The sequence below is a fragment of the Mustela lutreola genome, chromosome 8 (genome assembly GCF_030435805.1).
Source record: "Mustela lutreola isolate mMusLut2 chromosome 8, mMusLut2.pri, whole genome shotgun sequence".
Lineage (NCBI taxonomy): Eukaryota > Metazoa > Chordata > Mammalia > Carnivora > Mustelidae > Mustela > Mustela lutreola.
In genome coordinates, this window is record NC_081297.1 from 51,713,642 (window position 1) to 51,737,358 (window position 23,717).

Here is a 23,717-nt window from a genome sequence, read left to right on the forward strand (position 1 = left end):
TCAGTCATTAAGCGTCTGCCTTTGGCACGGGTCATGATCCCAGGGTCCCAGGGTCAAGCCCTGCATCAGGCTCCCTGTTCAGTGGGAAACCTGCTTCTCCCTCTCCTATTCCCCCTGCTTATGTTCCCTCTCTCACTTCTCTCTGTCTGCCAAATAAATAAATACAATCTTTTTAAAAAAAATAAAAATAATATCAGTTATGAGAGGAGAGGAAAACAGTAGTGTGATAACTTCTCTCAGCCCAGCCCAGACACGGCTATATGATCACACGATGTCTCTGAAGGACACCTCCCTTGAAATATTCACTATAGGTTCTGAAATCACAATGAAAAGTAACCCCATGGTAATATAAAGCACAGTATATATCGTAATCCTTTTAAGTGCATCTAATCCTACCAGTTCATTTTTTTCTTGGAAGATCAGTTCCCTTGAACTAATTATGAAACACTTTAGTGTAATGGGGATTATAGTATTCTTTACGTGATCTAAACGAGTTAGTACATCCCTAGAAAGTTAACAATGTACTCTTTATTCTCAGGTCAAATTAAATTTTCTTTTGATGATGTGTGAGGACACATTTATGATAAAATCATTAAAGCTTCTAGGTCCCTGGAGACTGGACTTGAGCATGTGTCTGCAGTTCGATGTGTAGAAATGGTTAATGGTTTTCTTGGAGGCGGCGAAGATTCAGAGCTCCTTGTACGTGAGCCGTTTTGATCCACATCGAAGAGGAATGTTCTTGGTATGCACAGGCTGGATGTTTGGGGATTCCAGCACTGGAAGCAGATTACAAGATGATGGATGAGGCAGGCATGTTAGTTTTGTTCGGTCTTGCGTCCTGACCTCGGGAGGGCCCTTCATGCCGCTCTCCCGTGATGTGAATTTTGTTCCATAGATTCTTGGGCAGGGTGATTAATCAAGCAGGCTTGAGGGTTTGACGTGTTCACACGGAATGTGGCAGGTGTGTGGCGAAGGGGTCAGGGGCTGTGAACTTCTGCCCCAGCAGCCAGGGAAAGCTGCTATCCTACCGTCACGGGTAAGCCTCGCTCTTCTGTCGCTGCGCCTTTTTTTTTTTTTTTTTTTTAGTGTTTCTAGGATGATTGAAGTAAAATATTTAAGGAGGTCCACCAAACTAAATGGAATGTTTGGATGGAGTCAGGGCACAGACGGGAGGGAAGGCAGTCTGGTCATGGTTGTGTCTTGGCGGAATTTACTGCTTTGATGCTGCAGCCTGCAGAAAACCACCCCCACCTCTGCTTCAGGTGACAGCCAGAGATGGATCTCCCTCAGGGGGATGTCTGGAGCCCCAAGGTGTGAGAGTGATGGCTTCCCCTCCATTCTGCCTAGACATATTTATAAACTCTGATTTGATTACATTAAGATGTGCTGGTATCATCAAACCTTCAAATAATGTACTTCTGTCCTTGTAGATAATCCAAGTCGGCAGCTGTTTTTCATCAAGGGCAATGTACAGAAGAGATGAAAGTGGGTTTCAAATACACATTTGATACGTACAAGTGCAACATTATCCGAGGTGATTTCTTGCAGTGTCCTTGGAACTACCCCCAGCCTTTTCTGCCAAGTTCGATTGTTTGCGTGCCGTTTCTCTGGTGTTGGGTTTGGAAAGTTTTCAAGGTGGATGGTGTTGCTCCTCTTGGCTTTTTGGGATTTTTCATGCTCAAGAATGATCTCCCAAAAGTATATTCCTTAACCTGCTTTTTAAAACAGGATACTGTAATGTGGGGGAGGGTCAAGTGTGCTTGTGTATGACCCAGCACCCCCACCATACCATTTAGTCTCGAGAGCAGGTTGAGCCCAGGAGGCCTTTAGTCATAGGGCAGCAACTTCACCATCACGGTGCTTCGCTTGATGACTGAGTCATGGAAAAATCTGCTCCAATCCTCTCTCTTTTTTTCCCCTTTTAAACCTTTCTCACAAAACTGCCTGTGAGTTTCAGAATTTCTAATTGAAATATGGCAGTTAAAAAATGGCTGGCCTTTCTCTTTCTTTCTTTCTTTCTTTTTTTTTTTTTATATTTTATTTATTTATTTGACAGAGGAGAGAGAGTTCACAAGTAGGCAGAAAGGCAGGCAGAAAGAGAAGGGGAAGCAGGCTCCCTGCCAAGCAGAAAGCCCGATGCAGGTCTTGATCCCAGGACCCTGAGATTATGACCTGAGCTGAAGGCAGAGGCTTAACCCACTGAGCACACAGGCGCCCCATTTTTCATATGTACTGTAGGTTTGACTGATGACACAGGTGCACAGAGAAGCCAGGCGAGTTTTAAAGCACAGAAATGGCACCACCCAGACTTTTTGAGACAGAGCTTCTTTTTGGCAGCCTGGGAGTGCTGCTTGGCTTCTCGGAAGACTCTGAGAGACATTAGCCCCTATAAGTGAAACTCACCACTAACAGAGCCTTGGTTTTTGTTTTTGTTTTTTAAGATTTTATTTATTTATTCAAGAGAGAGGGAGAACACAAGCAGGAGAAGGGGCAGAGGGAAGCAGACTTCCTGATGAGCAGGGAGCCCGATGCAGGGCTCAATCCCAGGACCCCAGGATCATGACCTGAGCCGAAGGCAGATGTCCAACCGACTGAGCCACCCAGGTACCCCCAGAGCCTTGATTTTGAAAATGAATATAAATGGATGTTTTGTGTAATTCCAGGTCAGGAGGAGTCAGAGGCTTGGTGTTGAGGTATTCTAAACACCCTGAGCAGACCTAAGAAAATGAATTCCGCACAGCTAAACAAAGTAACCACGAGAATGTATCCCTAACTACTTTTATTCTTTAAAAAAGCTCAGTCTTTCTGCACAGTTGCTACACTCATAGAATCTTTAGACTCTCTGAAACCCCTGTCCCTTGCAACATTGTGAAGGAAAAATGGGACACATAAAGCCAGAGCCATCTGTCCATAGGGTCCCTTAAAAATTGATCTGAGTGTAAAGAAGCAAGATCGTGTAGTGCATCCTTTAAAAATGTTAAAGTTAAATACGTTCTGAAAGAGGTAGACAGCATTCACGGAGGTTTACCAAGACAAACATTAACTGTATATACAGTTTTCTCTTCTCCAGTTGCTTCATCTGTGAAATCCGGTAATTACGGGCTCCTCCCATGACGGGATGATGACTAATGAGTTAATATTTATAGTGTGCTTACAACAGTGCCTAGATCAGAGACAAAATAAAATCTCTTCGCTTCATGTCTAACTGTATATGACAACTTTTGTATGGCCGTCCTGCCTTCGGGACTACTTCTGTGGCCTTTTATAAAATGTATAAATTCCATTTGCATATGCAGAGGGATTGAAGATATGCAGGCACATTCTTTTTGCTGACATGAGTTGTTCTGTCTTCCAATGAATTCCTTTCCCAGATTTTTACTTGGGAGGAAAAAAGCATTAAGCATATAAATATGGAAACTTTATATGTTTTATGTAAATGAATACTTTTTACCCCTTATTCTATACATTAAACTGTTGCAGAATTGACAAATCTAGGCAATTTTGTTTAATATATCCATTTGCATACCAGTTTCCATGTGGCTCCTTTAGCGTAAGCTATAAATTTTACAATTTTAGAGTTATTTTAGGGGCACGCTTTTCTCTGGTTGATCAGCACAGTCCCATGTAGAAATTTAAATGTGAATCTTTCTTGACATCCATGTAGCCAGACAGAATTTTATCAATATTCAGTTTCATAATGGCATATATACATAAGCTTGGTTCCTGTTACTTTGGGATTTTTAAGGACAAATTAAGACAGAGAATCTTTATGAAAGACTCCAACGCATACATATTTAGATCTCAGCCATTAACATTTTCCCTTCATTTTTGTTTAACCCAAACCAAAATATTCTATCTCTGCACTGTAAATCAGGCAGAGCCAGCCTTGGCTCTGGGATCACCGTCTCATTTGACTGGTAGTGTGACCATCAGTGGCTTGGCTGATGTTATTAATTTCATTGCATTCGTGACCTTAGACTTTCTATCATGGTAAATCACTCTGAAATGTAAGGCTTTCAGTCTTTCCGTCATAAAATCTGACAAGGTTTTTCCCTTTCTATGGGCAAGAAAGAGGAGAGATTACTCAGGGGTGGGTTTTGTTCTGTTTTGTTTTGGGTTTGGGTTTTTTTGGTCTTAAGATTTGTGTTAAACACTGAAAATCCTCATTTTGGCAACTTCCATTCAAATACTGAGAGGTCCGAACATTTAACAAATTAGTTCCTATAAAAGTTCTCTAGTAAGAGGACTTCGCCAACTATTTCCTGCTATGAAATCTGCCCTCTCGTTGGACACATGAGTGTTTTTACCTTCCGTATCTTGCCAATGGGAGTAGAAATTGGAACAACTACTTTGAAAAAGGGTTTGGCTCAGCAGTTCTAATCCAAGGTAGGCACCTAACCAGAGGGTACACAAATGTTCACCAAACTAGAATGTGCACGGCAGCATGGGTTGTAGTAGCACAGACTGGAAACTATTCACATGTCCCTGGAAAGCAGAATGCATAAGACACTTGTCAGCCAGAGTCATGGCCTGGAATGCCACACAGTACTGAGAATGAACACGTTTTAATTACATGCAACAGTGTGGATGAATCACACAGACTTAACACCCAGCACTGGGGGCAGCTTATAGGATTCCATAGAAAGTGCACAAAGAAGAGGACCCAACCCAGAGTTTGGGGTGGTGCTAGGGAGAGCAGTGGTTGGATGGGGTCCTGCCCCCAGGTGCTGCTAACATGTTGTTTCTTGATCTAGATCCCAATTACATGAGCATGGCCAATTTGTCAAAATACGTGGGCCCATACTCATACGATATAGTAACTTTACTGTGTATATATTATTCCTGCTCAAAAAAATTTTTTTTTTACAAAAAATACTACCACTTTATTGAACTGGTTATTACTCTTCTTCGGGGCTCCGCAGGAGCTCATGGAGAAGCAACTAAATGGGTCCCCAAGATAGGCACCCTTCTGCCTCGTCTCTGTTCTTTCCTAAAAGCACCTTCAAAAGCCCCTCCATTCACCATGCTGCTTCGCACTTCCTCACCTCTCCCCTTGCTGCTCTGGCCCCAGACACCTTCGGTGACCAGCTTTTCAGATACTTTTCAGATTCTTTCTGACCCATCCAATGAGTGCCCCACTCTTTATCCCTTAGCCCCGGGAATATCTCCATTCCACCCAAGAGCCTTCTTCAGTCTCCCCAACTCGTGCGAGAGCTCTGAATAAAGGGATCTCTTTTTTTGTTATTCTTTGAATCCCTAGCCCCTGATACCTGGCACATGGGGGAGTTCATGTGTTAGTCACATGCATTCCTTTGGCTGGGTACCCCCAGACCTTGGATAATCCTCTTGCTAGCTGGCACTACTCACTGGCAAGATGACCACAGAGCAGCAGAAGGTACTTTTATTAAAAGGAGTAAGCATTTTGTGTTTCCCAGTATGCAATTTTGAGTCGCCTCAGGACCCACCATCTCAGTGTCTACAGGAAGCCTGGTGCTCTGCCTCCTCCTGTAACCATTCCATACATATCACTCTACTTCTGGGTCCCGCTTCTCCTCCCTGTGTCCACCCTGCCTTGCGAAGGTGTACAAAGCTCTCCAGTGGTCTGGGAAGGTGGAGCTCAGATCCATGTGTTCCAGAATGAGACAGACCTGGGTTCAGATTTCTCATCCACCTCGCTCTAATGAGAGGCTTCCTAGAAGGTTCTGGAAGGCATCTCTTTTTCAGGCTTGTCCCCTGCTGAATCCCTTTGTGACTCAGATTCTCACTGGTATGGGGTGGTTGTGTTTGTTCACAGTAAGTGCTTACTTCTGTCCCCTTGCAGCTAGTTTCTGCCAAGAACTAGAGAGCAAAGCAGCCAGAAGGCATTTGATCCTCCTTCCCCATCTCTGGTGTCTTGCTGCCTCTTGGCACAGCAGGTTACTCTAGCATCGTTTCCCTAGATGAGCTGACCGTCTTGTCCCTGGACAAACATAACCATGTCTGGAAGTTTATCATCATCAGCTGTACAGACACTAAGTGGCAAGGATAGGCCCTACCCTCTTTCTAGCAAACCTGCGCTCTTCAGACTCCCTAAAGGTCTCCTGGCAGCCTGTCTTTGGTTTGGTAGGGGCAGTAGTTACCAAGCTTTCTTTCCAGGGGTCATTTGTGGCAACACATGACCTTCAGTGTACCTCCACCCCCACCCCTCAGTTAGGAACATTCTGTTATGCTTCCTTGTGGGAGAGTCTCAAAGTTTAGGATAAAAATGGAGGTACAAAGAGTGTGTCCTTTTTTTTTTAAACATGAAACAGGCCAGCACACTTTAAACTGGATTTTAGTATAAAATATGTCTCTGGGTTTCTAGTCAGCAAGCTTATTAAGTAGAGAAGAGACATGACATTGTTTGGATATTCTTAGGAATGTGAAATACCATGAGGTTTTAAATGGTGTAACTGCACCCACACACATGTGGTTTTATAGGAAGGTATCTATCAAATTCTAAAAAGTTAACTAAGTCCAGAATACAGTAATATGTGTCCAAGATTGTTTTTATGTGCCATGGAACTGAGTTTTAAGTTTTTCAAAAAATTGAAAGCTATACTGTATTATTTTACAAAGTTTAATTACCAAATGTAATTGCGTAAAGCAGGTCAGAGTGTCTCGTATTTGTTCTCCCAGCAGATGCTTACTTGGAGTCTTTACTGTGTTAGGTGCTATGCTAGGCCCTGGCCTATAGCTAAGGTTTGAAAATAATGAGCATACTTAAGTGTGGCTGGTATTATTTTCATCACAGTGCAGATGTTCTAACATACATATGCCCAAATATTGTCATTATAGAGAATGAGCTAAAATATATCCAGCATGTGAGAAAAACAAGGAGAGTGTCCAGAATTTTTATTTTGTAGGGATCTTAATGTGTTCATGCTCCCCTGTCTTGGATTTTTATCCCGTTAAGGCCCACAATTTTCACAGGCCAGCATCCCTATGAAACGTGCCTTGGGAAAGGACAGTAGTCTTGTATACCTGTTTATGAACTGTCCAGATAGGAGCCGTCGAGCAAAACATTCTAAAATCATCCAAAAGTCTTAAAAGTTTGGAGTCAAGATACCATTGGACTTTATTGCTGAGAGGAATCTAGTAAGTTCTTACACCCACATTTTATAGTCTTTAGACTTTGGGTATGTTGCTTGTATTGAATTCAAAGTAAAATCACTTTTGAGGCTCAAGATTCCAGAAGGCTGACAAGAGTGATGCTTCTGGTGAGACAGGACAGCTCTAGCCAAGTAACACTAACAAGTTGTGTTGCTTGAATGCCGCGTAGCCTCTGAGAAGTTGTTTCTGAGTTGCCTAGTTGTGGTCCACTCTGCTTCTGAGAATAGAATGTCTATATGCTGGGCTGTTGAGAAGCAGTGGGCTTTGGCATCCCCTGAATTCAAGCCTCATGGTAGGCCCTTCCCACTGACGTTAGCATTCCCTCAAATTATTGGAATAACAAGGGGCAGTGAAGCTCCTCTCAGTGATTTTCTAAAACTTACTTTAAAAACGGGGCTCTCATATTGGGATTACATCAAAATAAAAAGCTGCACAGTGAAGGAAACAGTCAGTAAAAAGGCACAGTACAGAATGGGAGAAGATATTTGCAAATTGCGTATCCAATAAAGGATTAGTATTCAAAATATATAAAGAACTTCCACAACTCAGCACCCAAAAAACAAATAATCTAATTTTAAAATGGGCAGAAGACATTAATATACATTTTCTCCAGAGAAGACATACAGATCACCAACAGACAAATGAAAAGTTGCTCAACATCACTCATCATCAGGGAAGTACAAGTCAAAACTACAATGAGATGTCATCTCACACCTGTCACAATGGCTAAAATCAACAACACAAGGAACAACAAGTGTTGGCGAGGATATAGAGTAAAAGCAACCCTCTTCCACTGTTGGTGGGAATGCTGACTGGGCAGCTACTATGGAAAATAATATGGAGGTTTCTCAAAAAGTTAAAAATAGAAATACCCTATGATCCAGTAATTTGACTACTGGGTATTTATCCAAAGAATACAAGAACACTAATTTAGAGGAATGCATGCACCTCTGTTTGTAGGAGCATTATTTATAATAGTCAAGTTATGGAAGCAGCCCAAGTGTCCATGGATAGATGAATGGATAAAGAAAATGTGATACACATACACACATGAATATTATTGAGTCATAAAAAAGAATTAAATCTTGCCATTTTCAGTGACATGGATGAATACTTAGAAAGTATTATGCTAAGAATTTAAACAAATGAGCAAAGGAAAAAGAGAAACTAAGAAACAGACACCTCACTATAGAGAATAAACTGATGGTTACCAGAGGGGAAGTGGGTAGGGGGTTAAGAAGTGCACTTATCGGGGCACCTGGGTGGCTCAGTGGGTTAAAGCCTCTGCCTTTGGCTGAGGTCATGATCTCAGGGTCCTGGGATCGAGCTCCACATTGGGCTCTCTGCTCAGCGGGGAACCTGCTTCCCTTCCTCTCTCTCTGCCTGCCTCTCTGCCTACCTGTGATCTCTGTCTGTCAAATAAATAAATAAATAAATAAATAAAATCTTAAAAAAAAAAAAAGTGCACTTATCATGAGTCCTGGGTAATGTGTGGAACTTTTGGATCACTGTATTGTATTTCAGGCAAAACTAAATAACACTGTAAGTTAACAATATTGGAATTAAAACAAAAACTTTATTAAAAATAAGTAAAAAAAAATGATTTTTAGGGTTTTCATTAATAATCATATTCAATATAGAAATGGTTATAAATACAGGTAAGTTAAATAGAAAGCTGTCAGATAACATTTTACATTTAGATGCCTGAGAGTATGTACTTACATAGATGTGTTCATAGAGGACCATGTGATGGACTGTTTAAGCTGCTGTCCCCCAAAAATTTATGTTGAAGCCCTACCCCCCGGAGTGCTAAATTTGAAGATAGGACCTTTACAGAGGGAATTAAGATTAAATGAGATCGTAAGAGTAGGACCGTCATCAGATAGGAGAAATGTCCTGAGAAGAAGAGACTCGAGGGGTCTCCGTGTCTCTCCCGAGAGAGACCGAGGAAAGCTGGCTTGAGGCACAGTGAGGTGGGTCTGCCAGCCTCGCAGCGAATCTGCTGGCCCCTGGATCTTGGACTTCCCATCCTCCAGAGCTGGGAGACAGAGTGTTCAAACACCCAGTCTGTGGTATTTCAACGTAACAGCCCACCTAAGACGAAGTACAAAAACTCCCATGAGCACCACAGAAAAAGATACACCCAAAGGCGCAGAAGTATGTTTTCCTCTGAAAACCTACAGGTGTGTGCACCATTGTACTATAGCATCTCATTTTTCGTGAATCAATCACCTATTTGCTCTACTTACTTCTTGAGTTGTTTTTTCCTTAACACCAGTAACTCCTGTTGGGTCTGACAAATACCAATGATAGTGAGTATTGAAATTGCTGGTAAGAAGGAGCCCACGATTAGGATATGGACGGTGAATTTTAAAAATAGTAAATACATGTCCTAGGTATATCCTAGCTGGCTCATCCTCGCAGGGAGAAGTGAGGTGGCCCGTGCAGAGAGTGGGCTGCTCAGGACTTCCCAGCTGCTTTGCAGGCGTCTGCCTCAGCAGGTCTTCCCCTTACCACTGCCAGGCCAATGTGTACTAGCAGAAAGGGTGTGAGAGTACCTGGTTCCAGCACCATCAAAGGGCCACTCAGCCTCCTGGTAAGGGGGCCAAATACTGGGATGCTGCACACTGACCCCTTTTGGTCACTTGAGTCTGTGAAGAAATGTACTTAGAAAAGGCTTTTGGATCCTAACCTGCTTGCTAATAATATACATGTGTGGTATTTACCTGTATTGCTATACGCGTGTTCACTTATATGTACGTCTGTGTTTTATATGGATCTGTGTACATATGATTCCACTTACATAAGCTCATGTATACACACACACACACACACTCTCTCTCTCTCTTTCTCTCTCTCTCTCTCACTGACATACATTGTTCGATAACCTGCTTTTTGCAAATACATCTACTCTTTCCGTATCATTATGTATTCTCTATATTGTCAAAATAAATGATACCACAGAATTCCTTTGTATGGATTTTTACTCATTTATTTCCTCACAGTATTATTAAGGGATTTCTTCTGGCTACTTCAGGAGCATCCTTACAGCCAAGCTATGTGCAATCTGTAATTTTTTTTTAACTGGATCCTCACAGGTACCCATTGACGATTCAGACTTTGCATGGTCCAGGAGTAACAGGGCCACAGGGATTTTCCCACTTTTTGTTTTTTGTAAATGCATGTGCAGGTTGAAGGGCTGGGATGGGTGTTACGGACATGGTGTGAAAAACCACCCAGCCCTGGCTGATCACCTTGGGCAATGTGTCTCAAGTTCTCTGGGTCTTCATTCCCCATCTGTCACTTGAGTCTGTGGCACATGATTTGTAGGGTTGTTGATGTAGTAACAGGTGTACCGAGTGGCTAGTATTGGTAGCCCCTAAGTCAGTGTTCGAGCAACTTGGGGGGGCTGGGGAGAAGAATGTCGTGCTGATGGGGTCCCACCGTTCTAGGGGATGACAAAGTGTGCATAGTAGATATTGCCATTCATTGATGGTTTATGCCTCTGCTCCTTTAGTCCGGACAGCTGGCTTCCTGGGCGTGTGACTCGTGCGTCTGCACAGGGCGTTGCACACGATTTAGTGATCTGCCCTTGCTGTCTAGAAATCTTTAATCTTGAACAGAAGCTCCATATTTTCATTTCACATTGGGACCCGCAGGTTCTGTAGCCAGTCCCCTCTGAAAGACTGTTGGCAGTGTAACATGAGAGCTCACAAAGCACGTGTCATAGTTAGGATGTAATAGGGCTCAGGCACCGTGAGAAGGATATAGTCATTTTTTTTTAATGAGAAGAGATGACTATGGTAAGTGCATTCATTTAATTATTAAACGTGTGAGATAAATACAGAGTTAATTTAGGAGAGAGTAAGAAACTGAGGCTCCAGAAGCTTAATCACTAACTACTAATAATAACTCTTAAATGCAGAACTTGGACTCAAACCCAAGTCTGTGTCCCCCAAAGCCCACACACTGACATGCCCTGTGAAGTATTAGTTTCCTCCCTCCCTCCTTCCTTCCCAAGGAACCTCTCTGTCAAATTCAGTGTTTAAGTGTTCTTGATATCATCAGCAGCCCAACCCTCACTCCCAGCAGAGGTTGATATAGAGCCCCTCAGAGATGGTGTAGAATTCCTGCCAGACCCCGGAACTTTGGGGGCTACAGTGGACAGTAAAGACCCTTCCTCTTGTCAGGACTGTTCTGCCATGTCTCCAAGCCTGCTCAGAATATCATTATCTGGCCCAGTCTAGCCAACCCAGTGACAATTCAGCTTGTTGCCTTTGATTCCTGATAGGCTTAGCCTGGGATGACCAACATCCAGCTGAACCTCCAGACTTCCATGAGAATCTTCAGGAGATCTGCCTATGTCAGGTCTTGGGAAAGAGGCTGTGGGAGATGCCTATTGCCAGTAAACTGAGGACATGGCCATCCGTCCTGTGGCAGGGACCCCTTGCTTGCCTACAGTGCTAGGTCATGATTTGCTCTGCCCACTCTTCTCTGCGAGACGGTGAGAGAAGGGCAGCGGTGGGGAGAGGGCGGGAAGAGAGGAGGAAGAGAAAGGACCCATTCCACTACACTGCTAATAAGCAAGCGTATAGCGTGGTGTGGGGAAGCTTCAATGCAAGTTTGCTTACGGTGTGTGGCCTTCTAGCTGGAAAGTTAATACTTGAGCATTTCATCTCTCGGAGAGCTGGAGAGCTGGATTTGAATGTCGAACGTGACAATGAGACTGTTTGTTGTTTCAAAGCAATTCCCTAAGTGGCTGTTTGCTGAAGACTTTTGTAGTGTGAACAGAGATTTGGGGGAGGGGAAGAAGCCATCTGCTGTGCAATAGTCTTCCAATTACATGATCAAATTACTGCAGAGCAAAATGGAAGGAGTCCAACAGAAAGTTCCCGGCTGGTGTATCCAGCCCCAACCTGCTCTCTTGGCCATTGTGTTCATGTGGAGGTTCACGTGCAGGTTTCAAAGGCAAGGCCATGATCGCCGAGAGTGTGAGTAGGAGAGCAGAGAGAGCCAAGGAGGAGAGTCAGGGTGAGCTTTCTTGCTGCGTCAACATGCCATTCAGGAAAGTGAAACAATCTTGGATTTGAATTAAAAAGTGAACTTCTGGAGAAACTCAGTTTCTTTTCCTTTTGACTTTTCCTTTTGACTTTAGTGATCCATGTCTCTGATTATAATTAATTTGTCACATGTAGTGAAGTAGTTACATCCCTTTATAAATTCATTTGGTGATTTTTATTTGCTGATAACTGTAGCTTTGTAAATCTAATTCTTTCCTTTAAAATAGAACAGTTTTCTTGTTTTTGAAATACGGACTGTCTTGATTTGCAAAACATTTTCAAGTCTTATTTTTTCTTCTAAATATGTGTATGTGTGTGTGTGTGTCCCCCCCTTTCTTTTGCTATTAGGCATTCATGCAGCCTCACTTGCTGGGAAATGAGTTCACACATTTGGAGTTTCCAAGGAGAGTACAGAGAAAGGAGCTTGGAAAGAAGATGCTCTACAGGGACTTTAATATGACAGGCTGGTAAGAACACGCCTCCCTCTGCCTCAGCACTGCCACGGTATGTGTGAGGGATGCATCACCATTGTCAAAAGCCATTTACGCATTTGGAGCAGGTAGTGCAGCCGGAGACCTGGCTGGTGGTGAACGAATAGAGGAGCTGTGTCCACTTCTGCTGTTGGTGCCTGGATGCCAGTCCTCAGATCACGGGGCTGGCTTGCCTCAGTGCTGCTCTGAGGCCCTCCCTGGGGACACGAGACCCCACGAAGCTACATAATTCCTCGCTTCAGATGAGCAAGCATTTTTGAGGCTTTTAAAACTCATTTAGGTTGGTTTTTAGGTCAGCGGCTCCAAGAAATGGGCTAACAGCCTGTTGAGCCAGACTCGCATGGATGTGAATCCTAACTCTGATCTTTCTAAATAGGCAACGTTGGATAAACTGCTTAACCCCTGGGAGCCCAATTTTCCAAGAATAAAGTGGAAAGTATTTTCTCTTATGGGGTTGTTGTCAGGACTGGAGGTAATGACCCATCTGCATTATTTCTTCACATTCAGAGCGAGATGAGAGTCTCGGCCGAGGGTCGTCCTCCTCCTATAGCACACCTGTGGCAACACCATATCCATCTCTGGAGTGGGTCAGTGGCTAACACGGACGCAGACCTCCTCTGCTTCTTCCGTATGAAAAATAGATACGGTGTAAAGTACATCTGCATAATAAGACTGCTGGAAGGACTGAATGAGAGTGTGCGGGGCCTGGGGTGTGAAAGTGTGGGTGAAGGTTTGCTGTTAGCCCCGAGGTAGTGAGCCCTGACCCTCCTTCCGTTCTGGAGGAAAGCAGGAGGTTGAGACAGTGGACTCTTCCCCTTGGCATATCTCCAGCCTCGGCACAAAAGTAGTTTCCATGTCCTTTTCTTCATTGACCAAAATAGTCCTAACAGATGGTCACAGCCCAAATTCTTATGGTGGTGACTTCTGGGCTGGGAATGTACTCCTAGGCTGGGAATGCACACCTACGGAAGATAAGGGGCTGATCTGAGGCACTTCCAGTTGTCCTTTACCATCTAAAAGAGAAGATTGTCACCACTATCCACTCTTCATCTAGTGCAGGGTCAGCAAAATATGGCCCCAAAGCCAGATTCCACCCACGGCCCCTTTCTGTAATTGTTTTTAGTCCCACCATATTCACTTGTATACATTTGATCTTTGGCTACCCTCACTCTACAACAAGGTGGTTGAGTAGTTGGAGCAGAGACTGTATGACCTACAAAGCGTAAAATATTTACCCCTGTTCTAGAACATGAATGGATGTTGCAGAAAGGATTCACCCTATTTGCAGCTCTGAGGGTCTGGAGTTTTGGTGCCCCAGAATCATTATCCTTACCCGGCTGGGTTGTCTTTGTAAGTTCATTTGTTTTGAATCAGCAAAATCATCACTTGTCACAGAAAAATGTAAGGTGAGGGCTACTCAAGTTGGAAAAGTGTGGTGGGGTTTTGTCTGGGGTTTGCAGAGTTTAGAATGATGGAAGGAAAGATGTCCTAGTTTAGGAATCCCCATGATTGCAAACACATAAACAAAAAAAGTGGATCTGCAAGACAGTGTGAAAGATGGCCAAAAAGAGAGCATCTGTGGGAAATCCGACTGAGTCGGTATCAAGGGAACATAGCCGAGGATAAGGGAAGCCATTCAGAGAAATACATTTACTGTGGGAGGCTGCAGGTTGTGCTGGTGTGTTTCTGAGGAGAATGAATGATGAAAGCAATGTTCTAGTTAGGCAGTCCTATGAAGGAGAATGATGAAAGCAGACTCAGGTAGCTAGAAGAAAACCAGCATAGAAATATGTATGTGAAGGGGCACCTGGGGGGGCTCAGTCCGTTAAGCATCTGACTCTTGATTTCAGCTCAGATCGTGATCTCAGGGTCCTGAGATGGAGCCTCACATGGGGCTCCCTGCTCAGCTTGGATTCTGCTGCTCTTCCTCTACCCCCCCGCCCCAAGCATGCTCGTGCTCTCTGGAGATCATGACCTGAACCCAAGGCAGGGGCTTAACTGACTCAGCAACCGGGGTGCCCCTAATTAGATAAATCAAGAGAAAGAAGGAAAAAGGAAGGAAAGAGGGAAAGATTGCAGTCTCTGGGGCCGAAGAGAGGGATGGAAGCAGAAAACAGAGAAGGAAGGAAACAAACAAGAATCTGGGATTTAGTCCAGAGATAATTTTAAGGGTAAGTCATTAATTCCAATTAATGACTCTTGACCGGTCTCTTGAGCTAGCCTGTAATGCCCCAGGGAGTGGATGGCCTCCCCTGGTGCCTGACACCCAGTGAACCGCCAGGGATTATTAATTGGAGGAAAGGAAGGGAAGGGTGTGATTGATGGCAGTTGAGGGGGCGGAGCCCTTGTGGACGGCCCACGGGAAGGGTGGGGCGATAGGAGCAGGCTTTCATCTGAGATAGGTTAAGCTTGAGGCAAGGCTGTCTGTGTTCTTTCTATGCCAGAGGCCAATTAGATTTATGCAGTCACAACACACTCGGTAGACAAATGGCTGAAGATTACCCCTATTTTATAATTCTTAAAATGTAGATAAGTTCAGGGACTAGATTTCATCCAACTTTGTACATGCACACTCAGTCTCTTACACTCTTTTTCTCTCTCTCTCTCTCTCACACACACACCCCCACACACTGTGTTAGCATGATCCTAAGGAAAATAAGCAGTCCATAAATAAGCTGTATTTAATGTATGGAACTCCACAGAAGGTACCAAGTAACTGAAGAGCCAAGCCTGAGAATGGCTTCAGTCAGACATGGTTCACTGGCTTGTTTAAGCATGGTTCCCCACGCGGCTGTGGGCGCCAGCTCTGGCTCGGAGCAGAGATTTATGTAGATCTTTGTGTATTTCCTACCTGTTCTTTTGACCTGATAAGGACACTTAAGAAAAAGGAGAGCTTGAAATAAGTGGGGAAGTTTAGAACCAAGTTAGACCACTGCTCTTGTAAACTCCCGCCCTCCACCTTAATGAATTCCTTTTTAACTGAACCTCTCGGATCTAGCAGTTATCTTGTAGACTTAAAAAAAAAAAAAATGGGCTCATATTTTGCTGTTTCCGAGTTGTCTATAGAAAGAGAAAGGTGGCAAAGGAGTTCTATAGCAAGGGAGATGAAGGTCTGTGGCTCTTTCCCCACAAACGCCTTAAATTACTACCAAGTGGTTGAAATTGGTTGAAGTGTTTGGTGTGTGTCACGCTCAAGGACACAGGCCCTTGCCACGTCCCTCTATGTTTTTGGGCTTCAGAATTAGCCTTGGCCTGTGAACTTGTTTTTCTGAAACCCTTCTACAAATCAAAGGTTCACATAATTCAAAGCCCTTTAATCTTTGTAGTAAATTCCTAGTTGTGGTGGTCATGTTTGTCTCCCCCATGAGTCCCCCACGAATCAGGATAGAAGTGGGCCTACCTGACAGTTATGGGAGGGGCTAAGGGCCAGACACCGCAATGGGAGCTTTCGATGATCCCTCATCGTTAACAGTGAACCAGATACGTTTCACAGTTGCAGAAACTGAGGCCGAGGGGCTAAGTTTCAGGGCTACGTCACCAGTAGGAGGGGAGGAGCTGGGACATGAACCCCAGCAGCGTTACTTGGAGGAGCACACCATGTCTTGCGCCGGACTGCCCGTGGCTGAAGGACTCCTCCTTGTTCCCATTTCACAGCTGAGCAGGTGGAGACTCTGAGGGATTCGGTGGTTTGTTCAGCTTCTGCCAGTGTGAAAGTGTTCGAGCAAGGACTGCCAGGTCCGTGACTCCTAGAGCTCTTTCTGATACAATGCAACAGTCCGTTTTTCTTCAGGGCAAGATTAGACCTAATTACTCCGTTTGGAGCGGTGACCTGAAGTTAAGCAGGGGTCCCCCATCCACCAGGATTAGTGTCTCCCCGAAAGTACTTTAAAGAAGAGGAGGGGATGAATGAAGCATTTCAGGAGCCACTGAGGCACTAACTTTTCTGGTTCCTGGTCTGACCTCCTGTATTGCCAGACACATTAAACCTTGAGGCTTCATGCTTGTCCCTAAGAGTCTGTGTGATTTGGGGATCCTCTTGTTGGGCAAGAGCCCTTGAGAACCAGGTCTCCGTGTTGCTGAGGACAATGGCCTGCTCTCATTCCCGGCGTCGTGGCAGCTGTCCGAGGCACATCTGCGGCAGAAAGGAAGGTGAGGGAGAGGCTGGCTGTCAGCTCCGCCGGGGGCGGGGCTTGTCTCATCATCAAGGATGAGTGTGTTTCCTCCTGATGGGGGGGCTTTTCTCTCCTACCCTCAGGCTTTCTCAGAGACCGTGGAGCAACTTGGCAGGCCCCAATGTGGAGAGGACAGAAGGTTGTTGTCACCGGCACCTTCATGATGAAACCGGTCTCTTCCGTGGCTCGCCCACCTCAGATCGTTTCCCCCAATAGATTGATTTACAAAGGCGTTTTCTTCACAGTACCCCCGGCACCGGGTCGGTCCCTGACATGGCCCCGTCCTCACCTTCCGTGCCTGGTGTCGTCGGTCCTGGTGCTGGAATCCCGGCCTTGCCTCATGGCGAGCCAGCGTCCCTCCTCCCTGGCCCTTTGTGTGGAGCTGCTCTTAAGTGCTGCTCACTAGTGGGCGGTGTGAGCTCTGTCCTGACCCGCAGCCCTCTGAGCCATCTCGGGCTGTAATTTGCTGGCAAGCGTCTCTGTTAACTGAGTTGAAACAGCAGTTTCTCACAGCTGCCTTTGTGGCACCGGGTCCCAGCTCTGGGGCCTGCTGGTGATTTAGCTTTCTCATGTGGGTTCAGTGTTCGTCGTGCGCTGTGTCCAGGCCCATGGGAGGCAGGGGGTGGCGGGCGAGCCCGGGGCCCAGAAGGACATTCGTGTGGGAGGGGGCTCTGGCTACACCCCTGGCGTCCAGCCAGATTCTCCAGCAGCTGTTCCTGGCCTGATGGGATTTGTAGAGAGAGCCAGGGCCAAAGAGGAAGAGAAGTCCATCGTGTGAATGCAAGATTGCTTCCAGATGGTTCTGGTTATGAGTAAAGTACACCAGAATTCTTTCCTTAAGCAAAGCCTTTCTAACATTTATGACGGTCTTATTTCAGAGGACAGCCTGGTCCTGTAACCTGAGACGGCCTGACTGACTTAGTACAGAGTTGACGGCTTTAGGAGATGGGTTCCATGGTACTGGCCCTTGCTCTGCCAAGATTTCCAAGCCTTAGGCAAACCCTGGGCACCTAGTCTCTCATTTGTAAAATGCTTCCTTGGCCCCTTGCTGCCACCCTCTGTGTCTAGTGGGGGATGGGCTTTGCTCTGCTTTTCAGAGCTTCTGGAAAAGACAAATTCCATTCGCAAGATTCCAGTGATGGTAACCTTTCATTCTGATTTCTTGCAGCCTTAACTCTTTATGATTTTTTTTTTAAAGAATCCATTCATTTATTCGACAGCGAGAAATCACAAGTAGGCAGAGAGGCAGGCAGAGAGAGGAGGGAAGCAGGCTCCCCACTGACCAGAGACCTGAATGTGGGGCTCAATCCCAGGACCCTGAGATCACGACCTGAGCCGAAGGCAGAGGCTTTAACCCACTGAGCCACCCAGGCGCCCCAACTCTTTATGATTCTAACTTGATGACACATCAAGGTCATTTTCCCCTCATGTATTTCCTTTAAAATTATGAGCAAATCAGAGATTTTCCTACTAGGAGGAGGGGGTGGTGGTCAACCACCATTCTCTATTCTGGCAAAGGAATACTTTTATTAAGGCAAAGGAAATATTTTTTTCTATTCTGAGTGCTCTCCAGCATGGCAGCCGCTAGCCACGCGTGGTCATTTAAACTTATATTACTGAAAATTAAATAAAATTTAAAAATTTTTCCCAAGTCACACTAGCCACATCTCAATTACTCTGTAGCCAGATGTGGCTTGTGGCTGGCGAATGGGGGAGTGCAGGTAAAGAGCATTGCCATCATCCCAGACAGTCCTGCTGATGGCCTCTGCTACCTAGATAATGTAAGGGTATGTATGGGTATAGCTGGGGGTTGGGGAGGACATGCAAGAAGCTGTCTGTTAACCTCCCAATGGCAAGGGATTTTAAAAAGAAAATGACAGCTGAGCACAGATAGGGCGCGTGAGTGGAACGGCGTGGCCACATGTGGCTTCTGGCCCCACTGCTGCTCGCCTCAGAGGTGACTGGGGAATGGGCTTCACTCCACTTTTCAGATCTTCAGAGGCCTTAGCCGCTGTGTGTAGGGACAGCTCATCTCCCAAGGTCCCTCCTTGGCAAGCCTGCTGGCGAGCCTGAAGCCTGAAGAGGACCCGGTTCCCTTGCCCGGTCAGGAGTCTGCCTCCCTCAGCCATCCTCTGCCAGCTGCCTGCTGGACTGGTCCTGGTCATGGGCACTTTGGTGCCTCTCGCTTTTCCTTCTGCTTTTTGGGGGAAGTGTTTCAGACCCTGAGGGTCTGATTGAAAAAGCAACTTCACTTCCAACCCTTCCCATTCTGTTTTGGGTGAACTCTGTTCTCCATCTGCAGCCTGGAACCCAGCTCGGGGATGAGAGCCACAGCCCCATGGCGCTAGGCTTCTTACCAATAATCCAAGCATTTTTTGGAAAGAAACTCACTGGAGGCAGCCCCAAGCATGGTCTGGAGAGCTGCTGGGTCGAGTTTTACAAATACTGTAGATGGGGCTTCTATCTTCTTCTTTACTGCTCTTTTCAGTGCCCTCTGACAACACATTCAGGCAGGCTGACAGGGAAGTGGATAAGCAGATTGAGAAATGCCACAGAATGCTTTATGAAGCCAACTCCAGAGCTGCACCCGCATATAATATAAATTGATTTATCGAATCAAGCACAGAAGCCCTGTTGCAGAAACCCGGGCTTTATCCTCTGGAGGACCACCTATTAAAGCAGCCTCAACTGACACTCCTCATTAGCTTTTCCACTGATCCCCAGGCACTTTTTAAAGGGACAGTGTCCCTCTTTGGGGCCTGAATTTATATGTTGGCCAAGCCTGTGGGTCTAATTAGCTTAGCATTATTAATCTTACTTGGAAAGCCTGCATTTTCTATAACGGCTTGACTCTTGAGTTTTAAAGAGTAATTGGAAATCTCAAACCCTGTCCTTTTCCCTCTCTTTGTTTTTAATTACTTTTAACCCAATCTTTGGAAACCTACCTGCCTGTGTCTCTTGACTAGCAAGCATCGTTAGAGCACCAAAGGATTTCTCAGTTCCGTCTTGGTGAAAATCCTGACATTACTGTTGTGCCACAGACCTCACGGGGAGGCTTTTGAAACCCCCCAGAGAAATATTACATTTTTAATTTTATAATTACTTCACAAGAAAGCAGGCCTTTCCCTAGTTAAACCTGGTATTAATTTCCTCCCAGCAACTTGTATTTTCATAACTTAATGATTATGGGCCATCTTGGCCACACTCTGATTGCCCAAAGTAATCTGGAAATCCGACTTTGCAGAGAAGGGAAGGGCCTGGACGTCGTGGCAGAGACTTTTAACCCTGTGGATTATTCAGGATGGGCATTGGCTGGGTCAGAGAGCAGGCTCCCAGGAAGTCCTCATGTCCCAGGTTCCAGTGGAACCAGGGACTGACGTCCGAATAGGTCAGTCTCACATGGGGTGGGGCCGTTCTCCGGGCTTCCAGAGCCGCGATGATGAATGATCATTTGCGACGCGCATGTTCTGCGGCTTCTCAGGCTTTGTGGCAGGAGCAGCAGGGAAGAGTCTGCCCTGCTGGGTGCAGCCCATCTCCCGACAGTGATAAATGACTCCCTTCTCCCTGCCCCCCTCCCTATCACTCTGCCCATGAGGCCAGAGGAAGCTCTGAGGTATTTACAAATGGTTAGAAGGCAAGCTAAACAGGCATTGTCAGCCCATGGGGAGGAGGAAGAAGAGAGATGCCCAGGCTCATTCCCTATCGATCGTCCACTCGCACGCACCTCTCTTTGCTCTAACATTAGGCTAAAGTGGCCACACTACTGCCAAGCCTTTCTTTCCCCCTGAGACCCTTTGAACAGTCACAGCATTTGTCGGTACCTGTTCATATACCCCTATGTAGAGTGTACCTCCCCTACTTCCCCAGTGACCCTTGTTTGGGACCTGCATGGTGGTGACTTTACTCTCTGTCATTTGGGGAAGGACTTGCATAAATCCCTGTGAAAATAGCTAGTGTCCTTTTAACCAAGGACCCCCAGGGCAGACAGGCCCTTGTCTGTATATATGGCAAACCTTTATTGTCTGTCTGCTACCTGTTAGACATCGAGCTGTAGTTAAGAACAGGTGTATGGAGCTAGACTTCCTGGCTGGGTCAGTCCCCACGTGTGGCTTGGACAAATCATGTCACTCTGGTTTTCCCATGTGTTGGTGGGATTCATGACAGTATCTAATAATAGGATGTCATGAGCTGGTATGGTCATGTGTGTTCAACACAGTCTGCCATGTCAGAAGTGCTCTAGAGTAATCTAATGATTGGATACTCTGGGGTTTGCGGTGGTCTGCAAGGTTTGATCCTTGCCTCAGGAGGTCCATAGCCGAAGAGGGGTTGAGTTGCTTGTTTTTCAAAGTAGTGGGAGGCTAGAAACCAAAAAGTAAAAGGGAGGCAGTTTAGAGAAGCAAGAGACTGATGGAAGGTCCCGGTGTGCTGTCTGCTTTTACCTGGCAGGCCTGTCCCACAGGCGCTGTGGCAGGTGAGCACAGAGAAAGTGGGGCTGTTGTCTGGGGGAAGAGACATGCTCAGCACAATCTGGAAACCTCTCTCCCCCTGGGTACTGATGGGTAGGGTGTTTTCTGTTTTATTTGAAGGCCCTTTTGTTAGTTTTTATGGGGTTTTCTGGTCTATACATCGGCTCTGCAACTGTTTTTGAGTTCTGGGTGCTGAACTTTTTAAGGTTCCCTATAACCCTCCTGAGCCATACCCAGGGTGCTGGGATACCAGGCTGCTCAGAAGCCAAAGTGTGCCCTCGCATAGGAGGGGCCTTGCCAGATAGGACTGTGTTTGCTTCATAGGGATGACCAGCTGGCCCAGGAAACAGCTGTCTGGAAAAGTACTGAGCAATACCACTTTACCTGTAAATCTATTCTTACATTCTCAAGAGCAAGGGAGGTAGATCTGTTGGAATTTGTGCAAAAATAACTAAAGCAAGACAGAATATAGAGCTTATTTAGAAACAGCCTTAAGGGGACATTCCGTGGGGGTGGTGGTTTTTAAGACTGGAATTGGGCTGGGGGAAAACTTCATGGGGAAAGCTGTGTTTGAACCAGGTGTCTGAAATAAGAGAAGTTTAAGAGGGTTGAGGGCCAAAGGGAAGGACAGTCAGAAGAGAGGGAACAGCACAAGTAAAAACCAGGAGGGATGAAAATAAGATGTGAGTTGGGGATGTGGAAGCCAGAGGTAATACCTGAAATCGTCAGCAGGGAGGAGTAGGGCCCCTACTCCCAGAAGCCGCTTGCTGTGCCAGGCATTAACCCTTTATTTACCACACTAGAGGGATTCCAGGGGAGGGTCCAGAGCACCAGAAAAGGGCAAGGGGGTGGGGGTGGAGACTTGGGACAGTCAGTATTTGCCAAGCAGGACAGAAGGGTTTCAGGGTGTTAAACTTAGGATTGTCCTGTATTGCTGTGTGTCAGCTAGACAACATTGCAAGTGATCGTCAGATGTAAGTGACATGCAGACGCAGGCCAGAGGGTGTGGGCAGGGGTGGGTAGTGAAGGGACCCAGTGATCTAGGGAAGTAGATTTAAGTCAACACAGGGGGCTTTGAATGCAGTGCTAGGATGGCATGAACTAACGTCTGATTTTCCCACTCTTAAGAGCTCTGCACCTCTGTAAAGTATGAAAATGACACACAGCACGGCTGAAATATGGAGCTGACAGTATATTTAGAAGGACATATGGTCCAATCCTCAGCCTATTTATAAGATCCTATTTTTAAGGAAATTCCAGAGAAGTGAGTGCTACAACACTCCACCAGATTCCCAGGTACTTAACCACCCTGCCAAGGAAACATTTTCCTGTGTCCAACCTGCCTTCCTCCAGTTCTAAAATTTCACTCTCCTCAGAGCTTGATAAAGTGTTTTCCTTCTCTCTGCCACCCCTTCCCTCCCCACAAGGCTTCCGAGCAGAAAGTCGGTGTCCCTGGTTTCAAGCTGACAAGCCCATGCCAGTGCTAAGCCACCACGGCTGGGAGACGTCGTTGTCAGATTCAGCTGAGGTGCTAGTTGGAAGCCTCTGAGTTCTGGACTTACCCCAGGAATCCGCATGGCAGAGTGGGAGGACCAGCACCATTCTGAACCCTGCCGCCGCGTTCCACTGAGCTTCAGACAGGAATCAGTCAGAGCAAGGGTCGGGTTTACGTCTGTGCCTTGCTGAAGAACTAAACACACTTCTTTCTGTAAGAACTGGAAATCATGGCAATACATTCCTTTTTCTGTTCCTCACCTTGTGCTGGTAAAAGCAGTAGTACTCTACCAAGTCTGGCTTCAGATCCCACTAGGACTGAGCCGGTTTTGTCCATCACGAGGTTCAATCTAATGCAGTCCATTGTTGTGCTCAGGAACTTAGAGGACAGAGCACCGGGCTTCATCTTTGTCACATAAAGTGGATGTTTTAAACATTCCTCCTTCAGTAACATGTTGTGTTGGGCATTGGAGACAGAAAAAAGATGAAAACAATCTCCACCCTCACAGTGCTTACAGTGTGGTATAGGACAAGCCCATACCGAAAGGGGCAGAGGAATATTTACACACAGTGAAGCTTTTTCTTCTGGGGTGATTATTAAAAGCATTCTAATTTTTTTTTTAAAGATTTTATTTATTTATTTGACAGAGAGAAATCACAAGTAGGCAGAGAGGCAGGCAGAGAGAGAGAGAGAGGAGGAAGCAGGCTCCCTGCTGAGCAGAGAGCCCGATGCGGGACTCGATCCTAGGACCCTGAGATCATGACCTGAGCCGAAGGCAGCGGCCCAACCACTGAGCCACCCAGGCGCCCCTTAAAAGCATTCTAGAATCCCTGAGGTCCTGGAATCTGTATTTAAAAAAAAAAAAAAAAAGCTCTCAGGTGATTCTTGTACATCCTTGAACA

General features: G+C 45.7%; 1 protein-coding gene across 3 annotated transcripts in view; it reads left to right on the plus strand.

Annotated features, from left to right (window-relative positions):
• Positions 1-23,717, plus strand: part of PPM1H (protein phosphatase, Mg2+/Mn2+ dependent 1H) — a 257,848-nt gene that overhangs the window by 174,686 nt on the left and 59,445 nt on the right. For all 3 annotated transcript variants that reach the window (XM_059184752.1, XM_059184750.1, XM_059184751.1), the window contains one exon: positions 12,540-12,658. In XM_059184752.1, the coding sequence (XP_059040735.1) occupies positions 12,540-12,658 (119 nt within the window). The remainder of the gene's footprint in view (positions 1-12,539; positions 12,659-23,717) is intronic.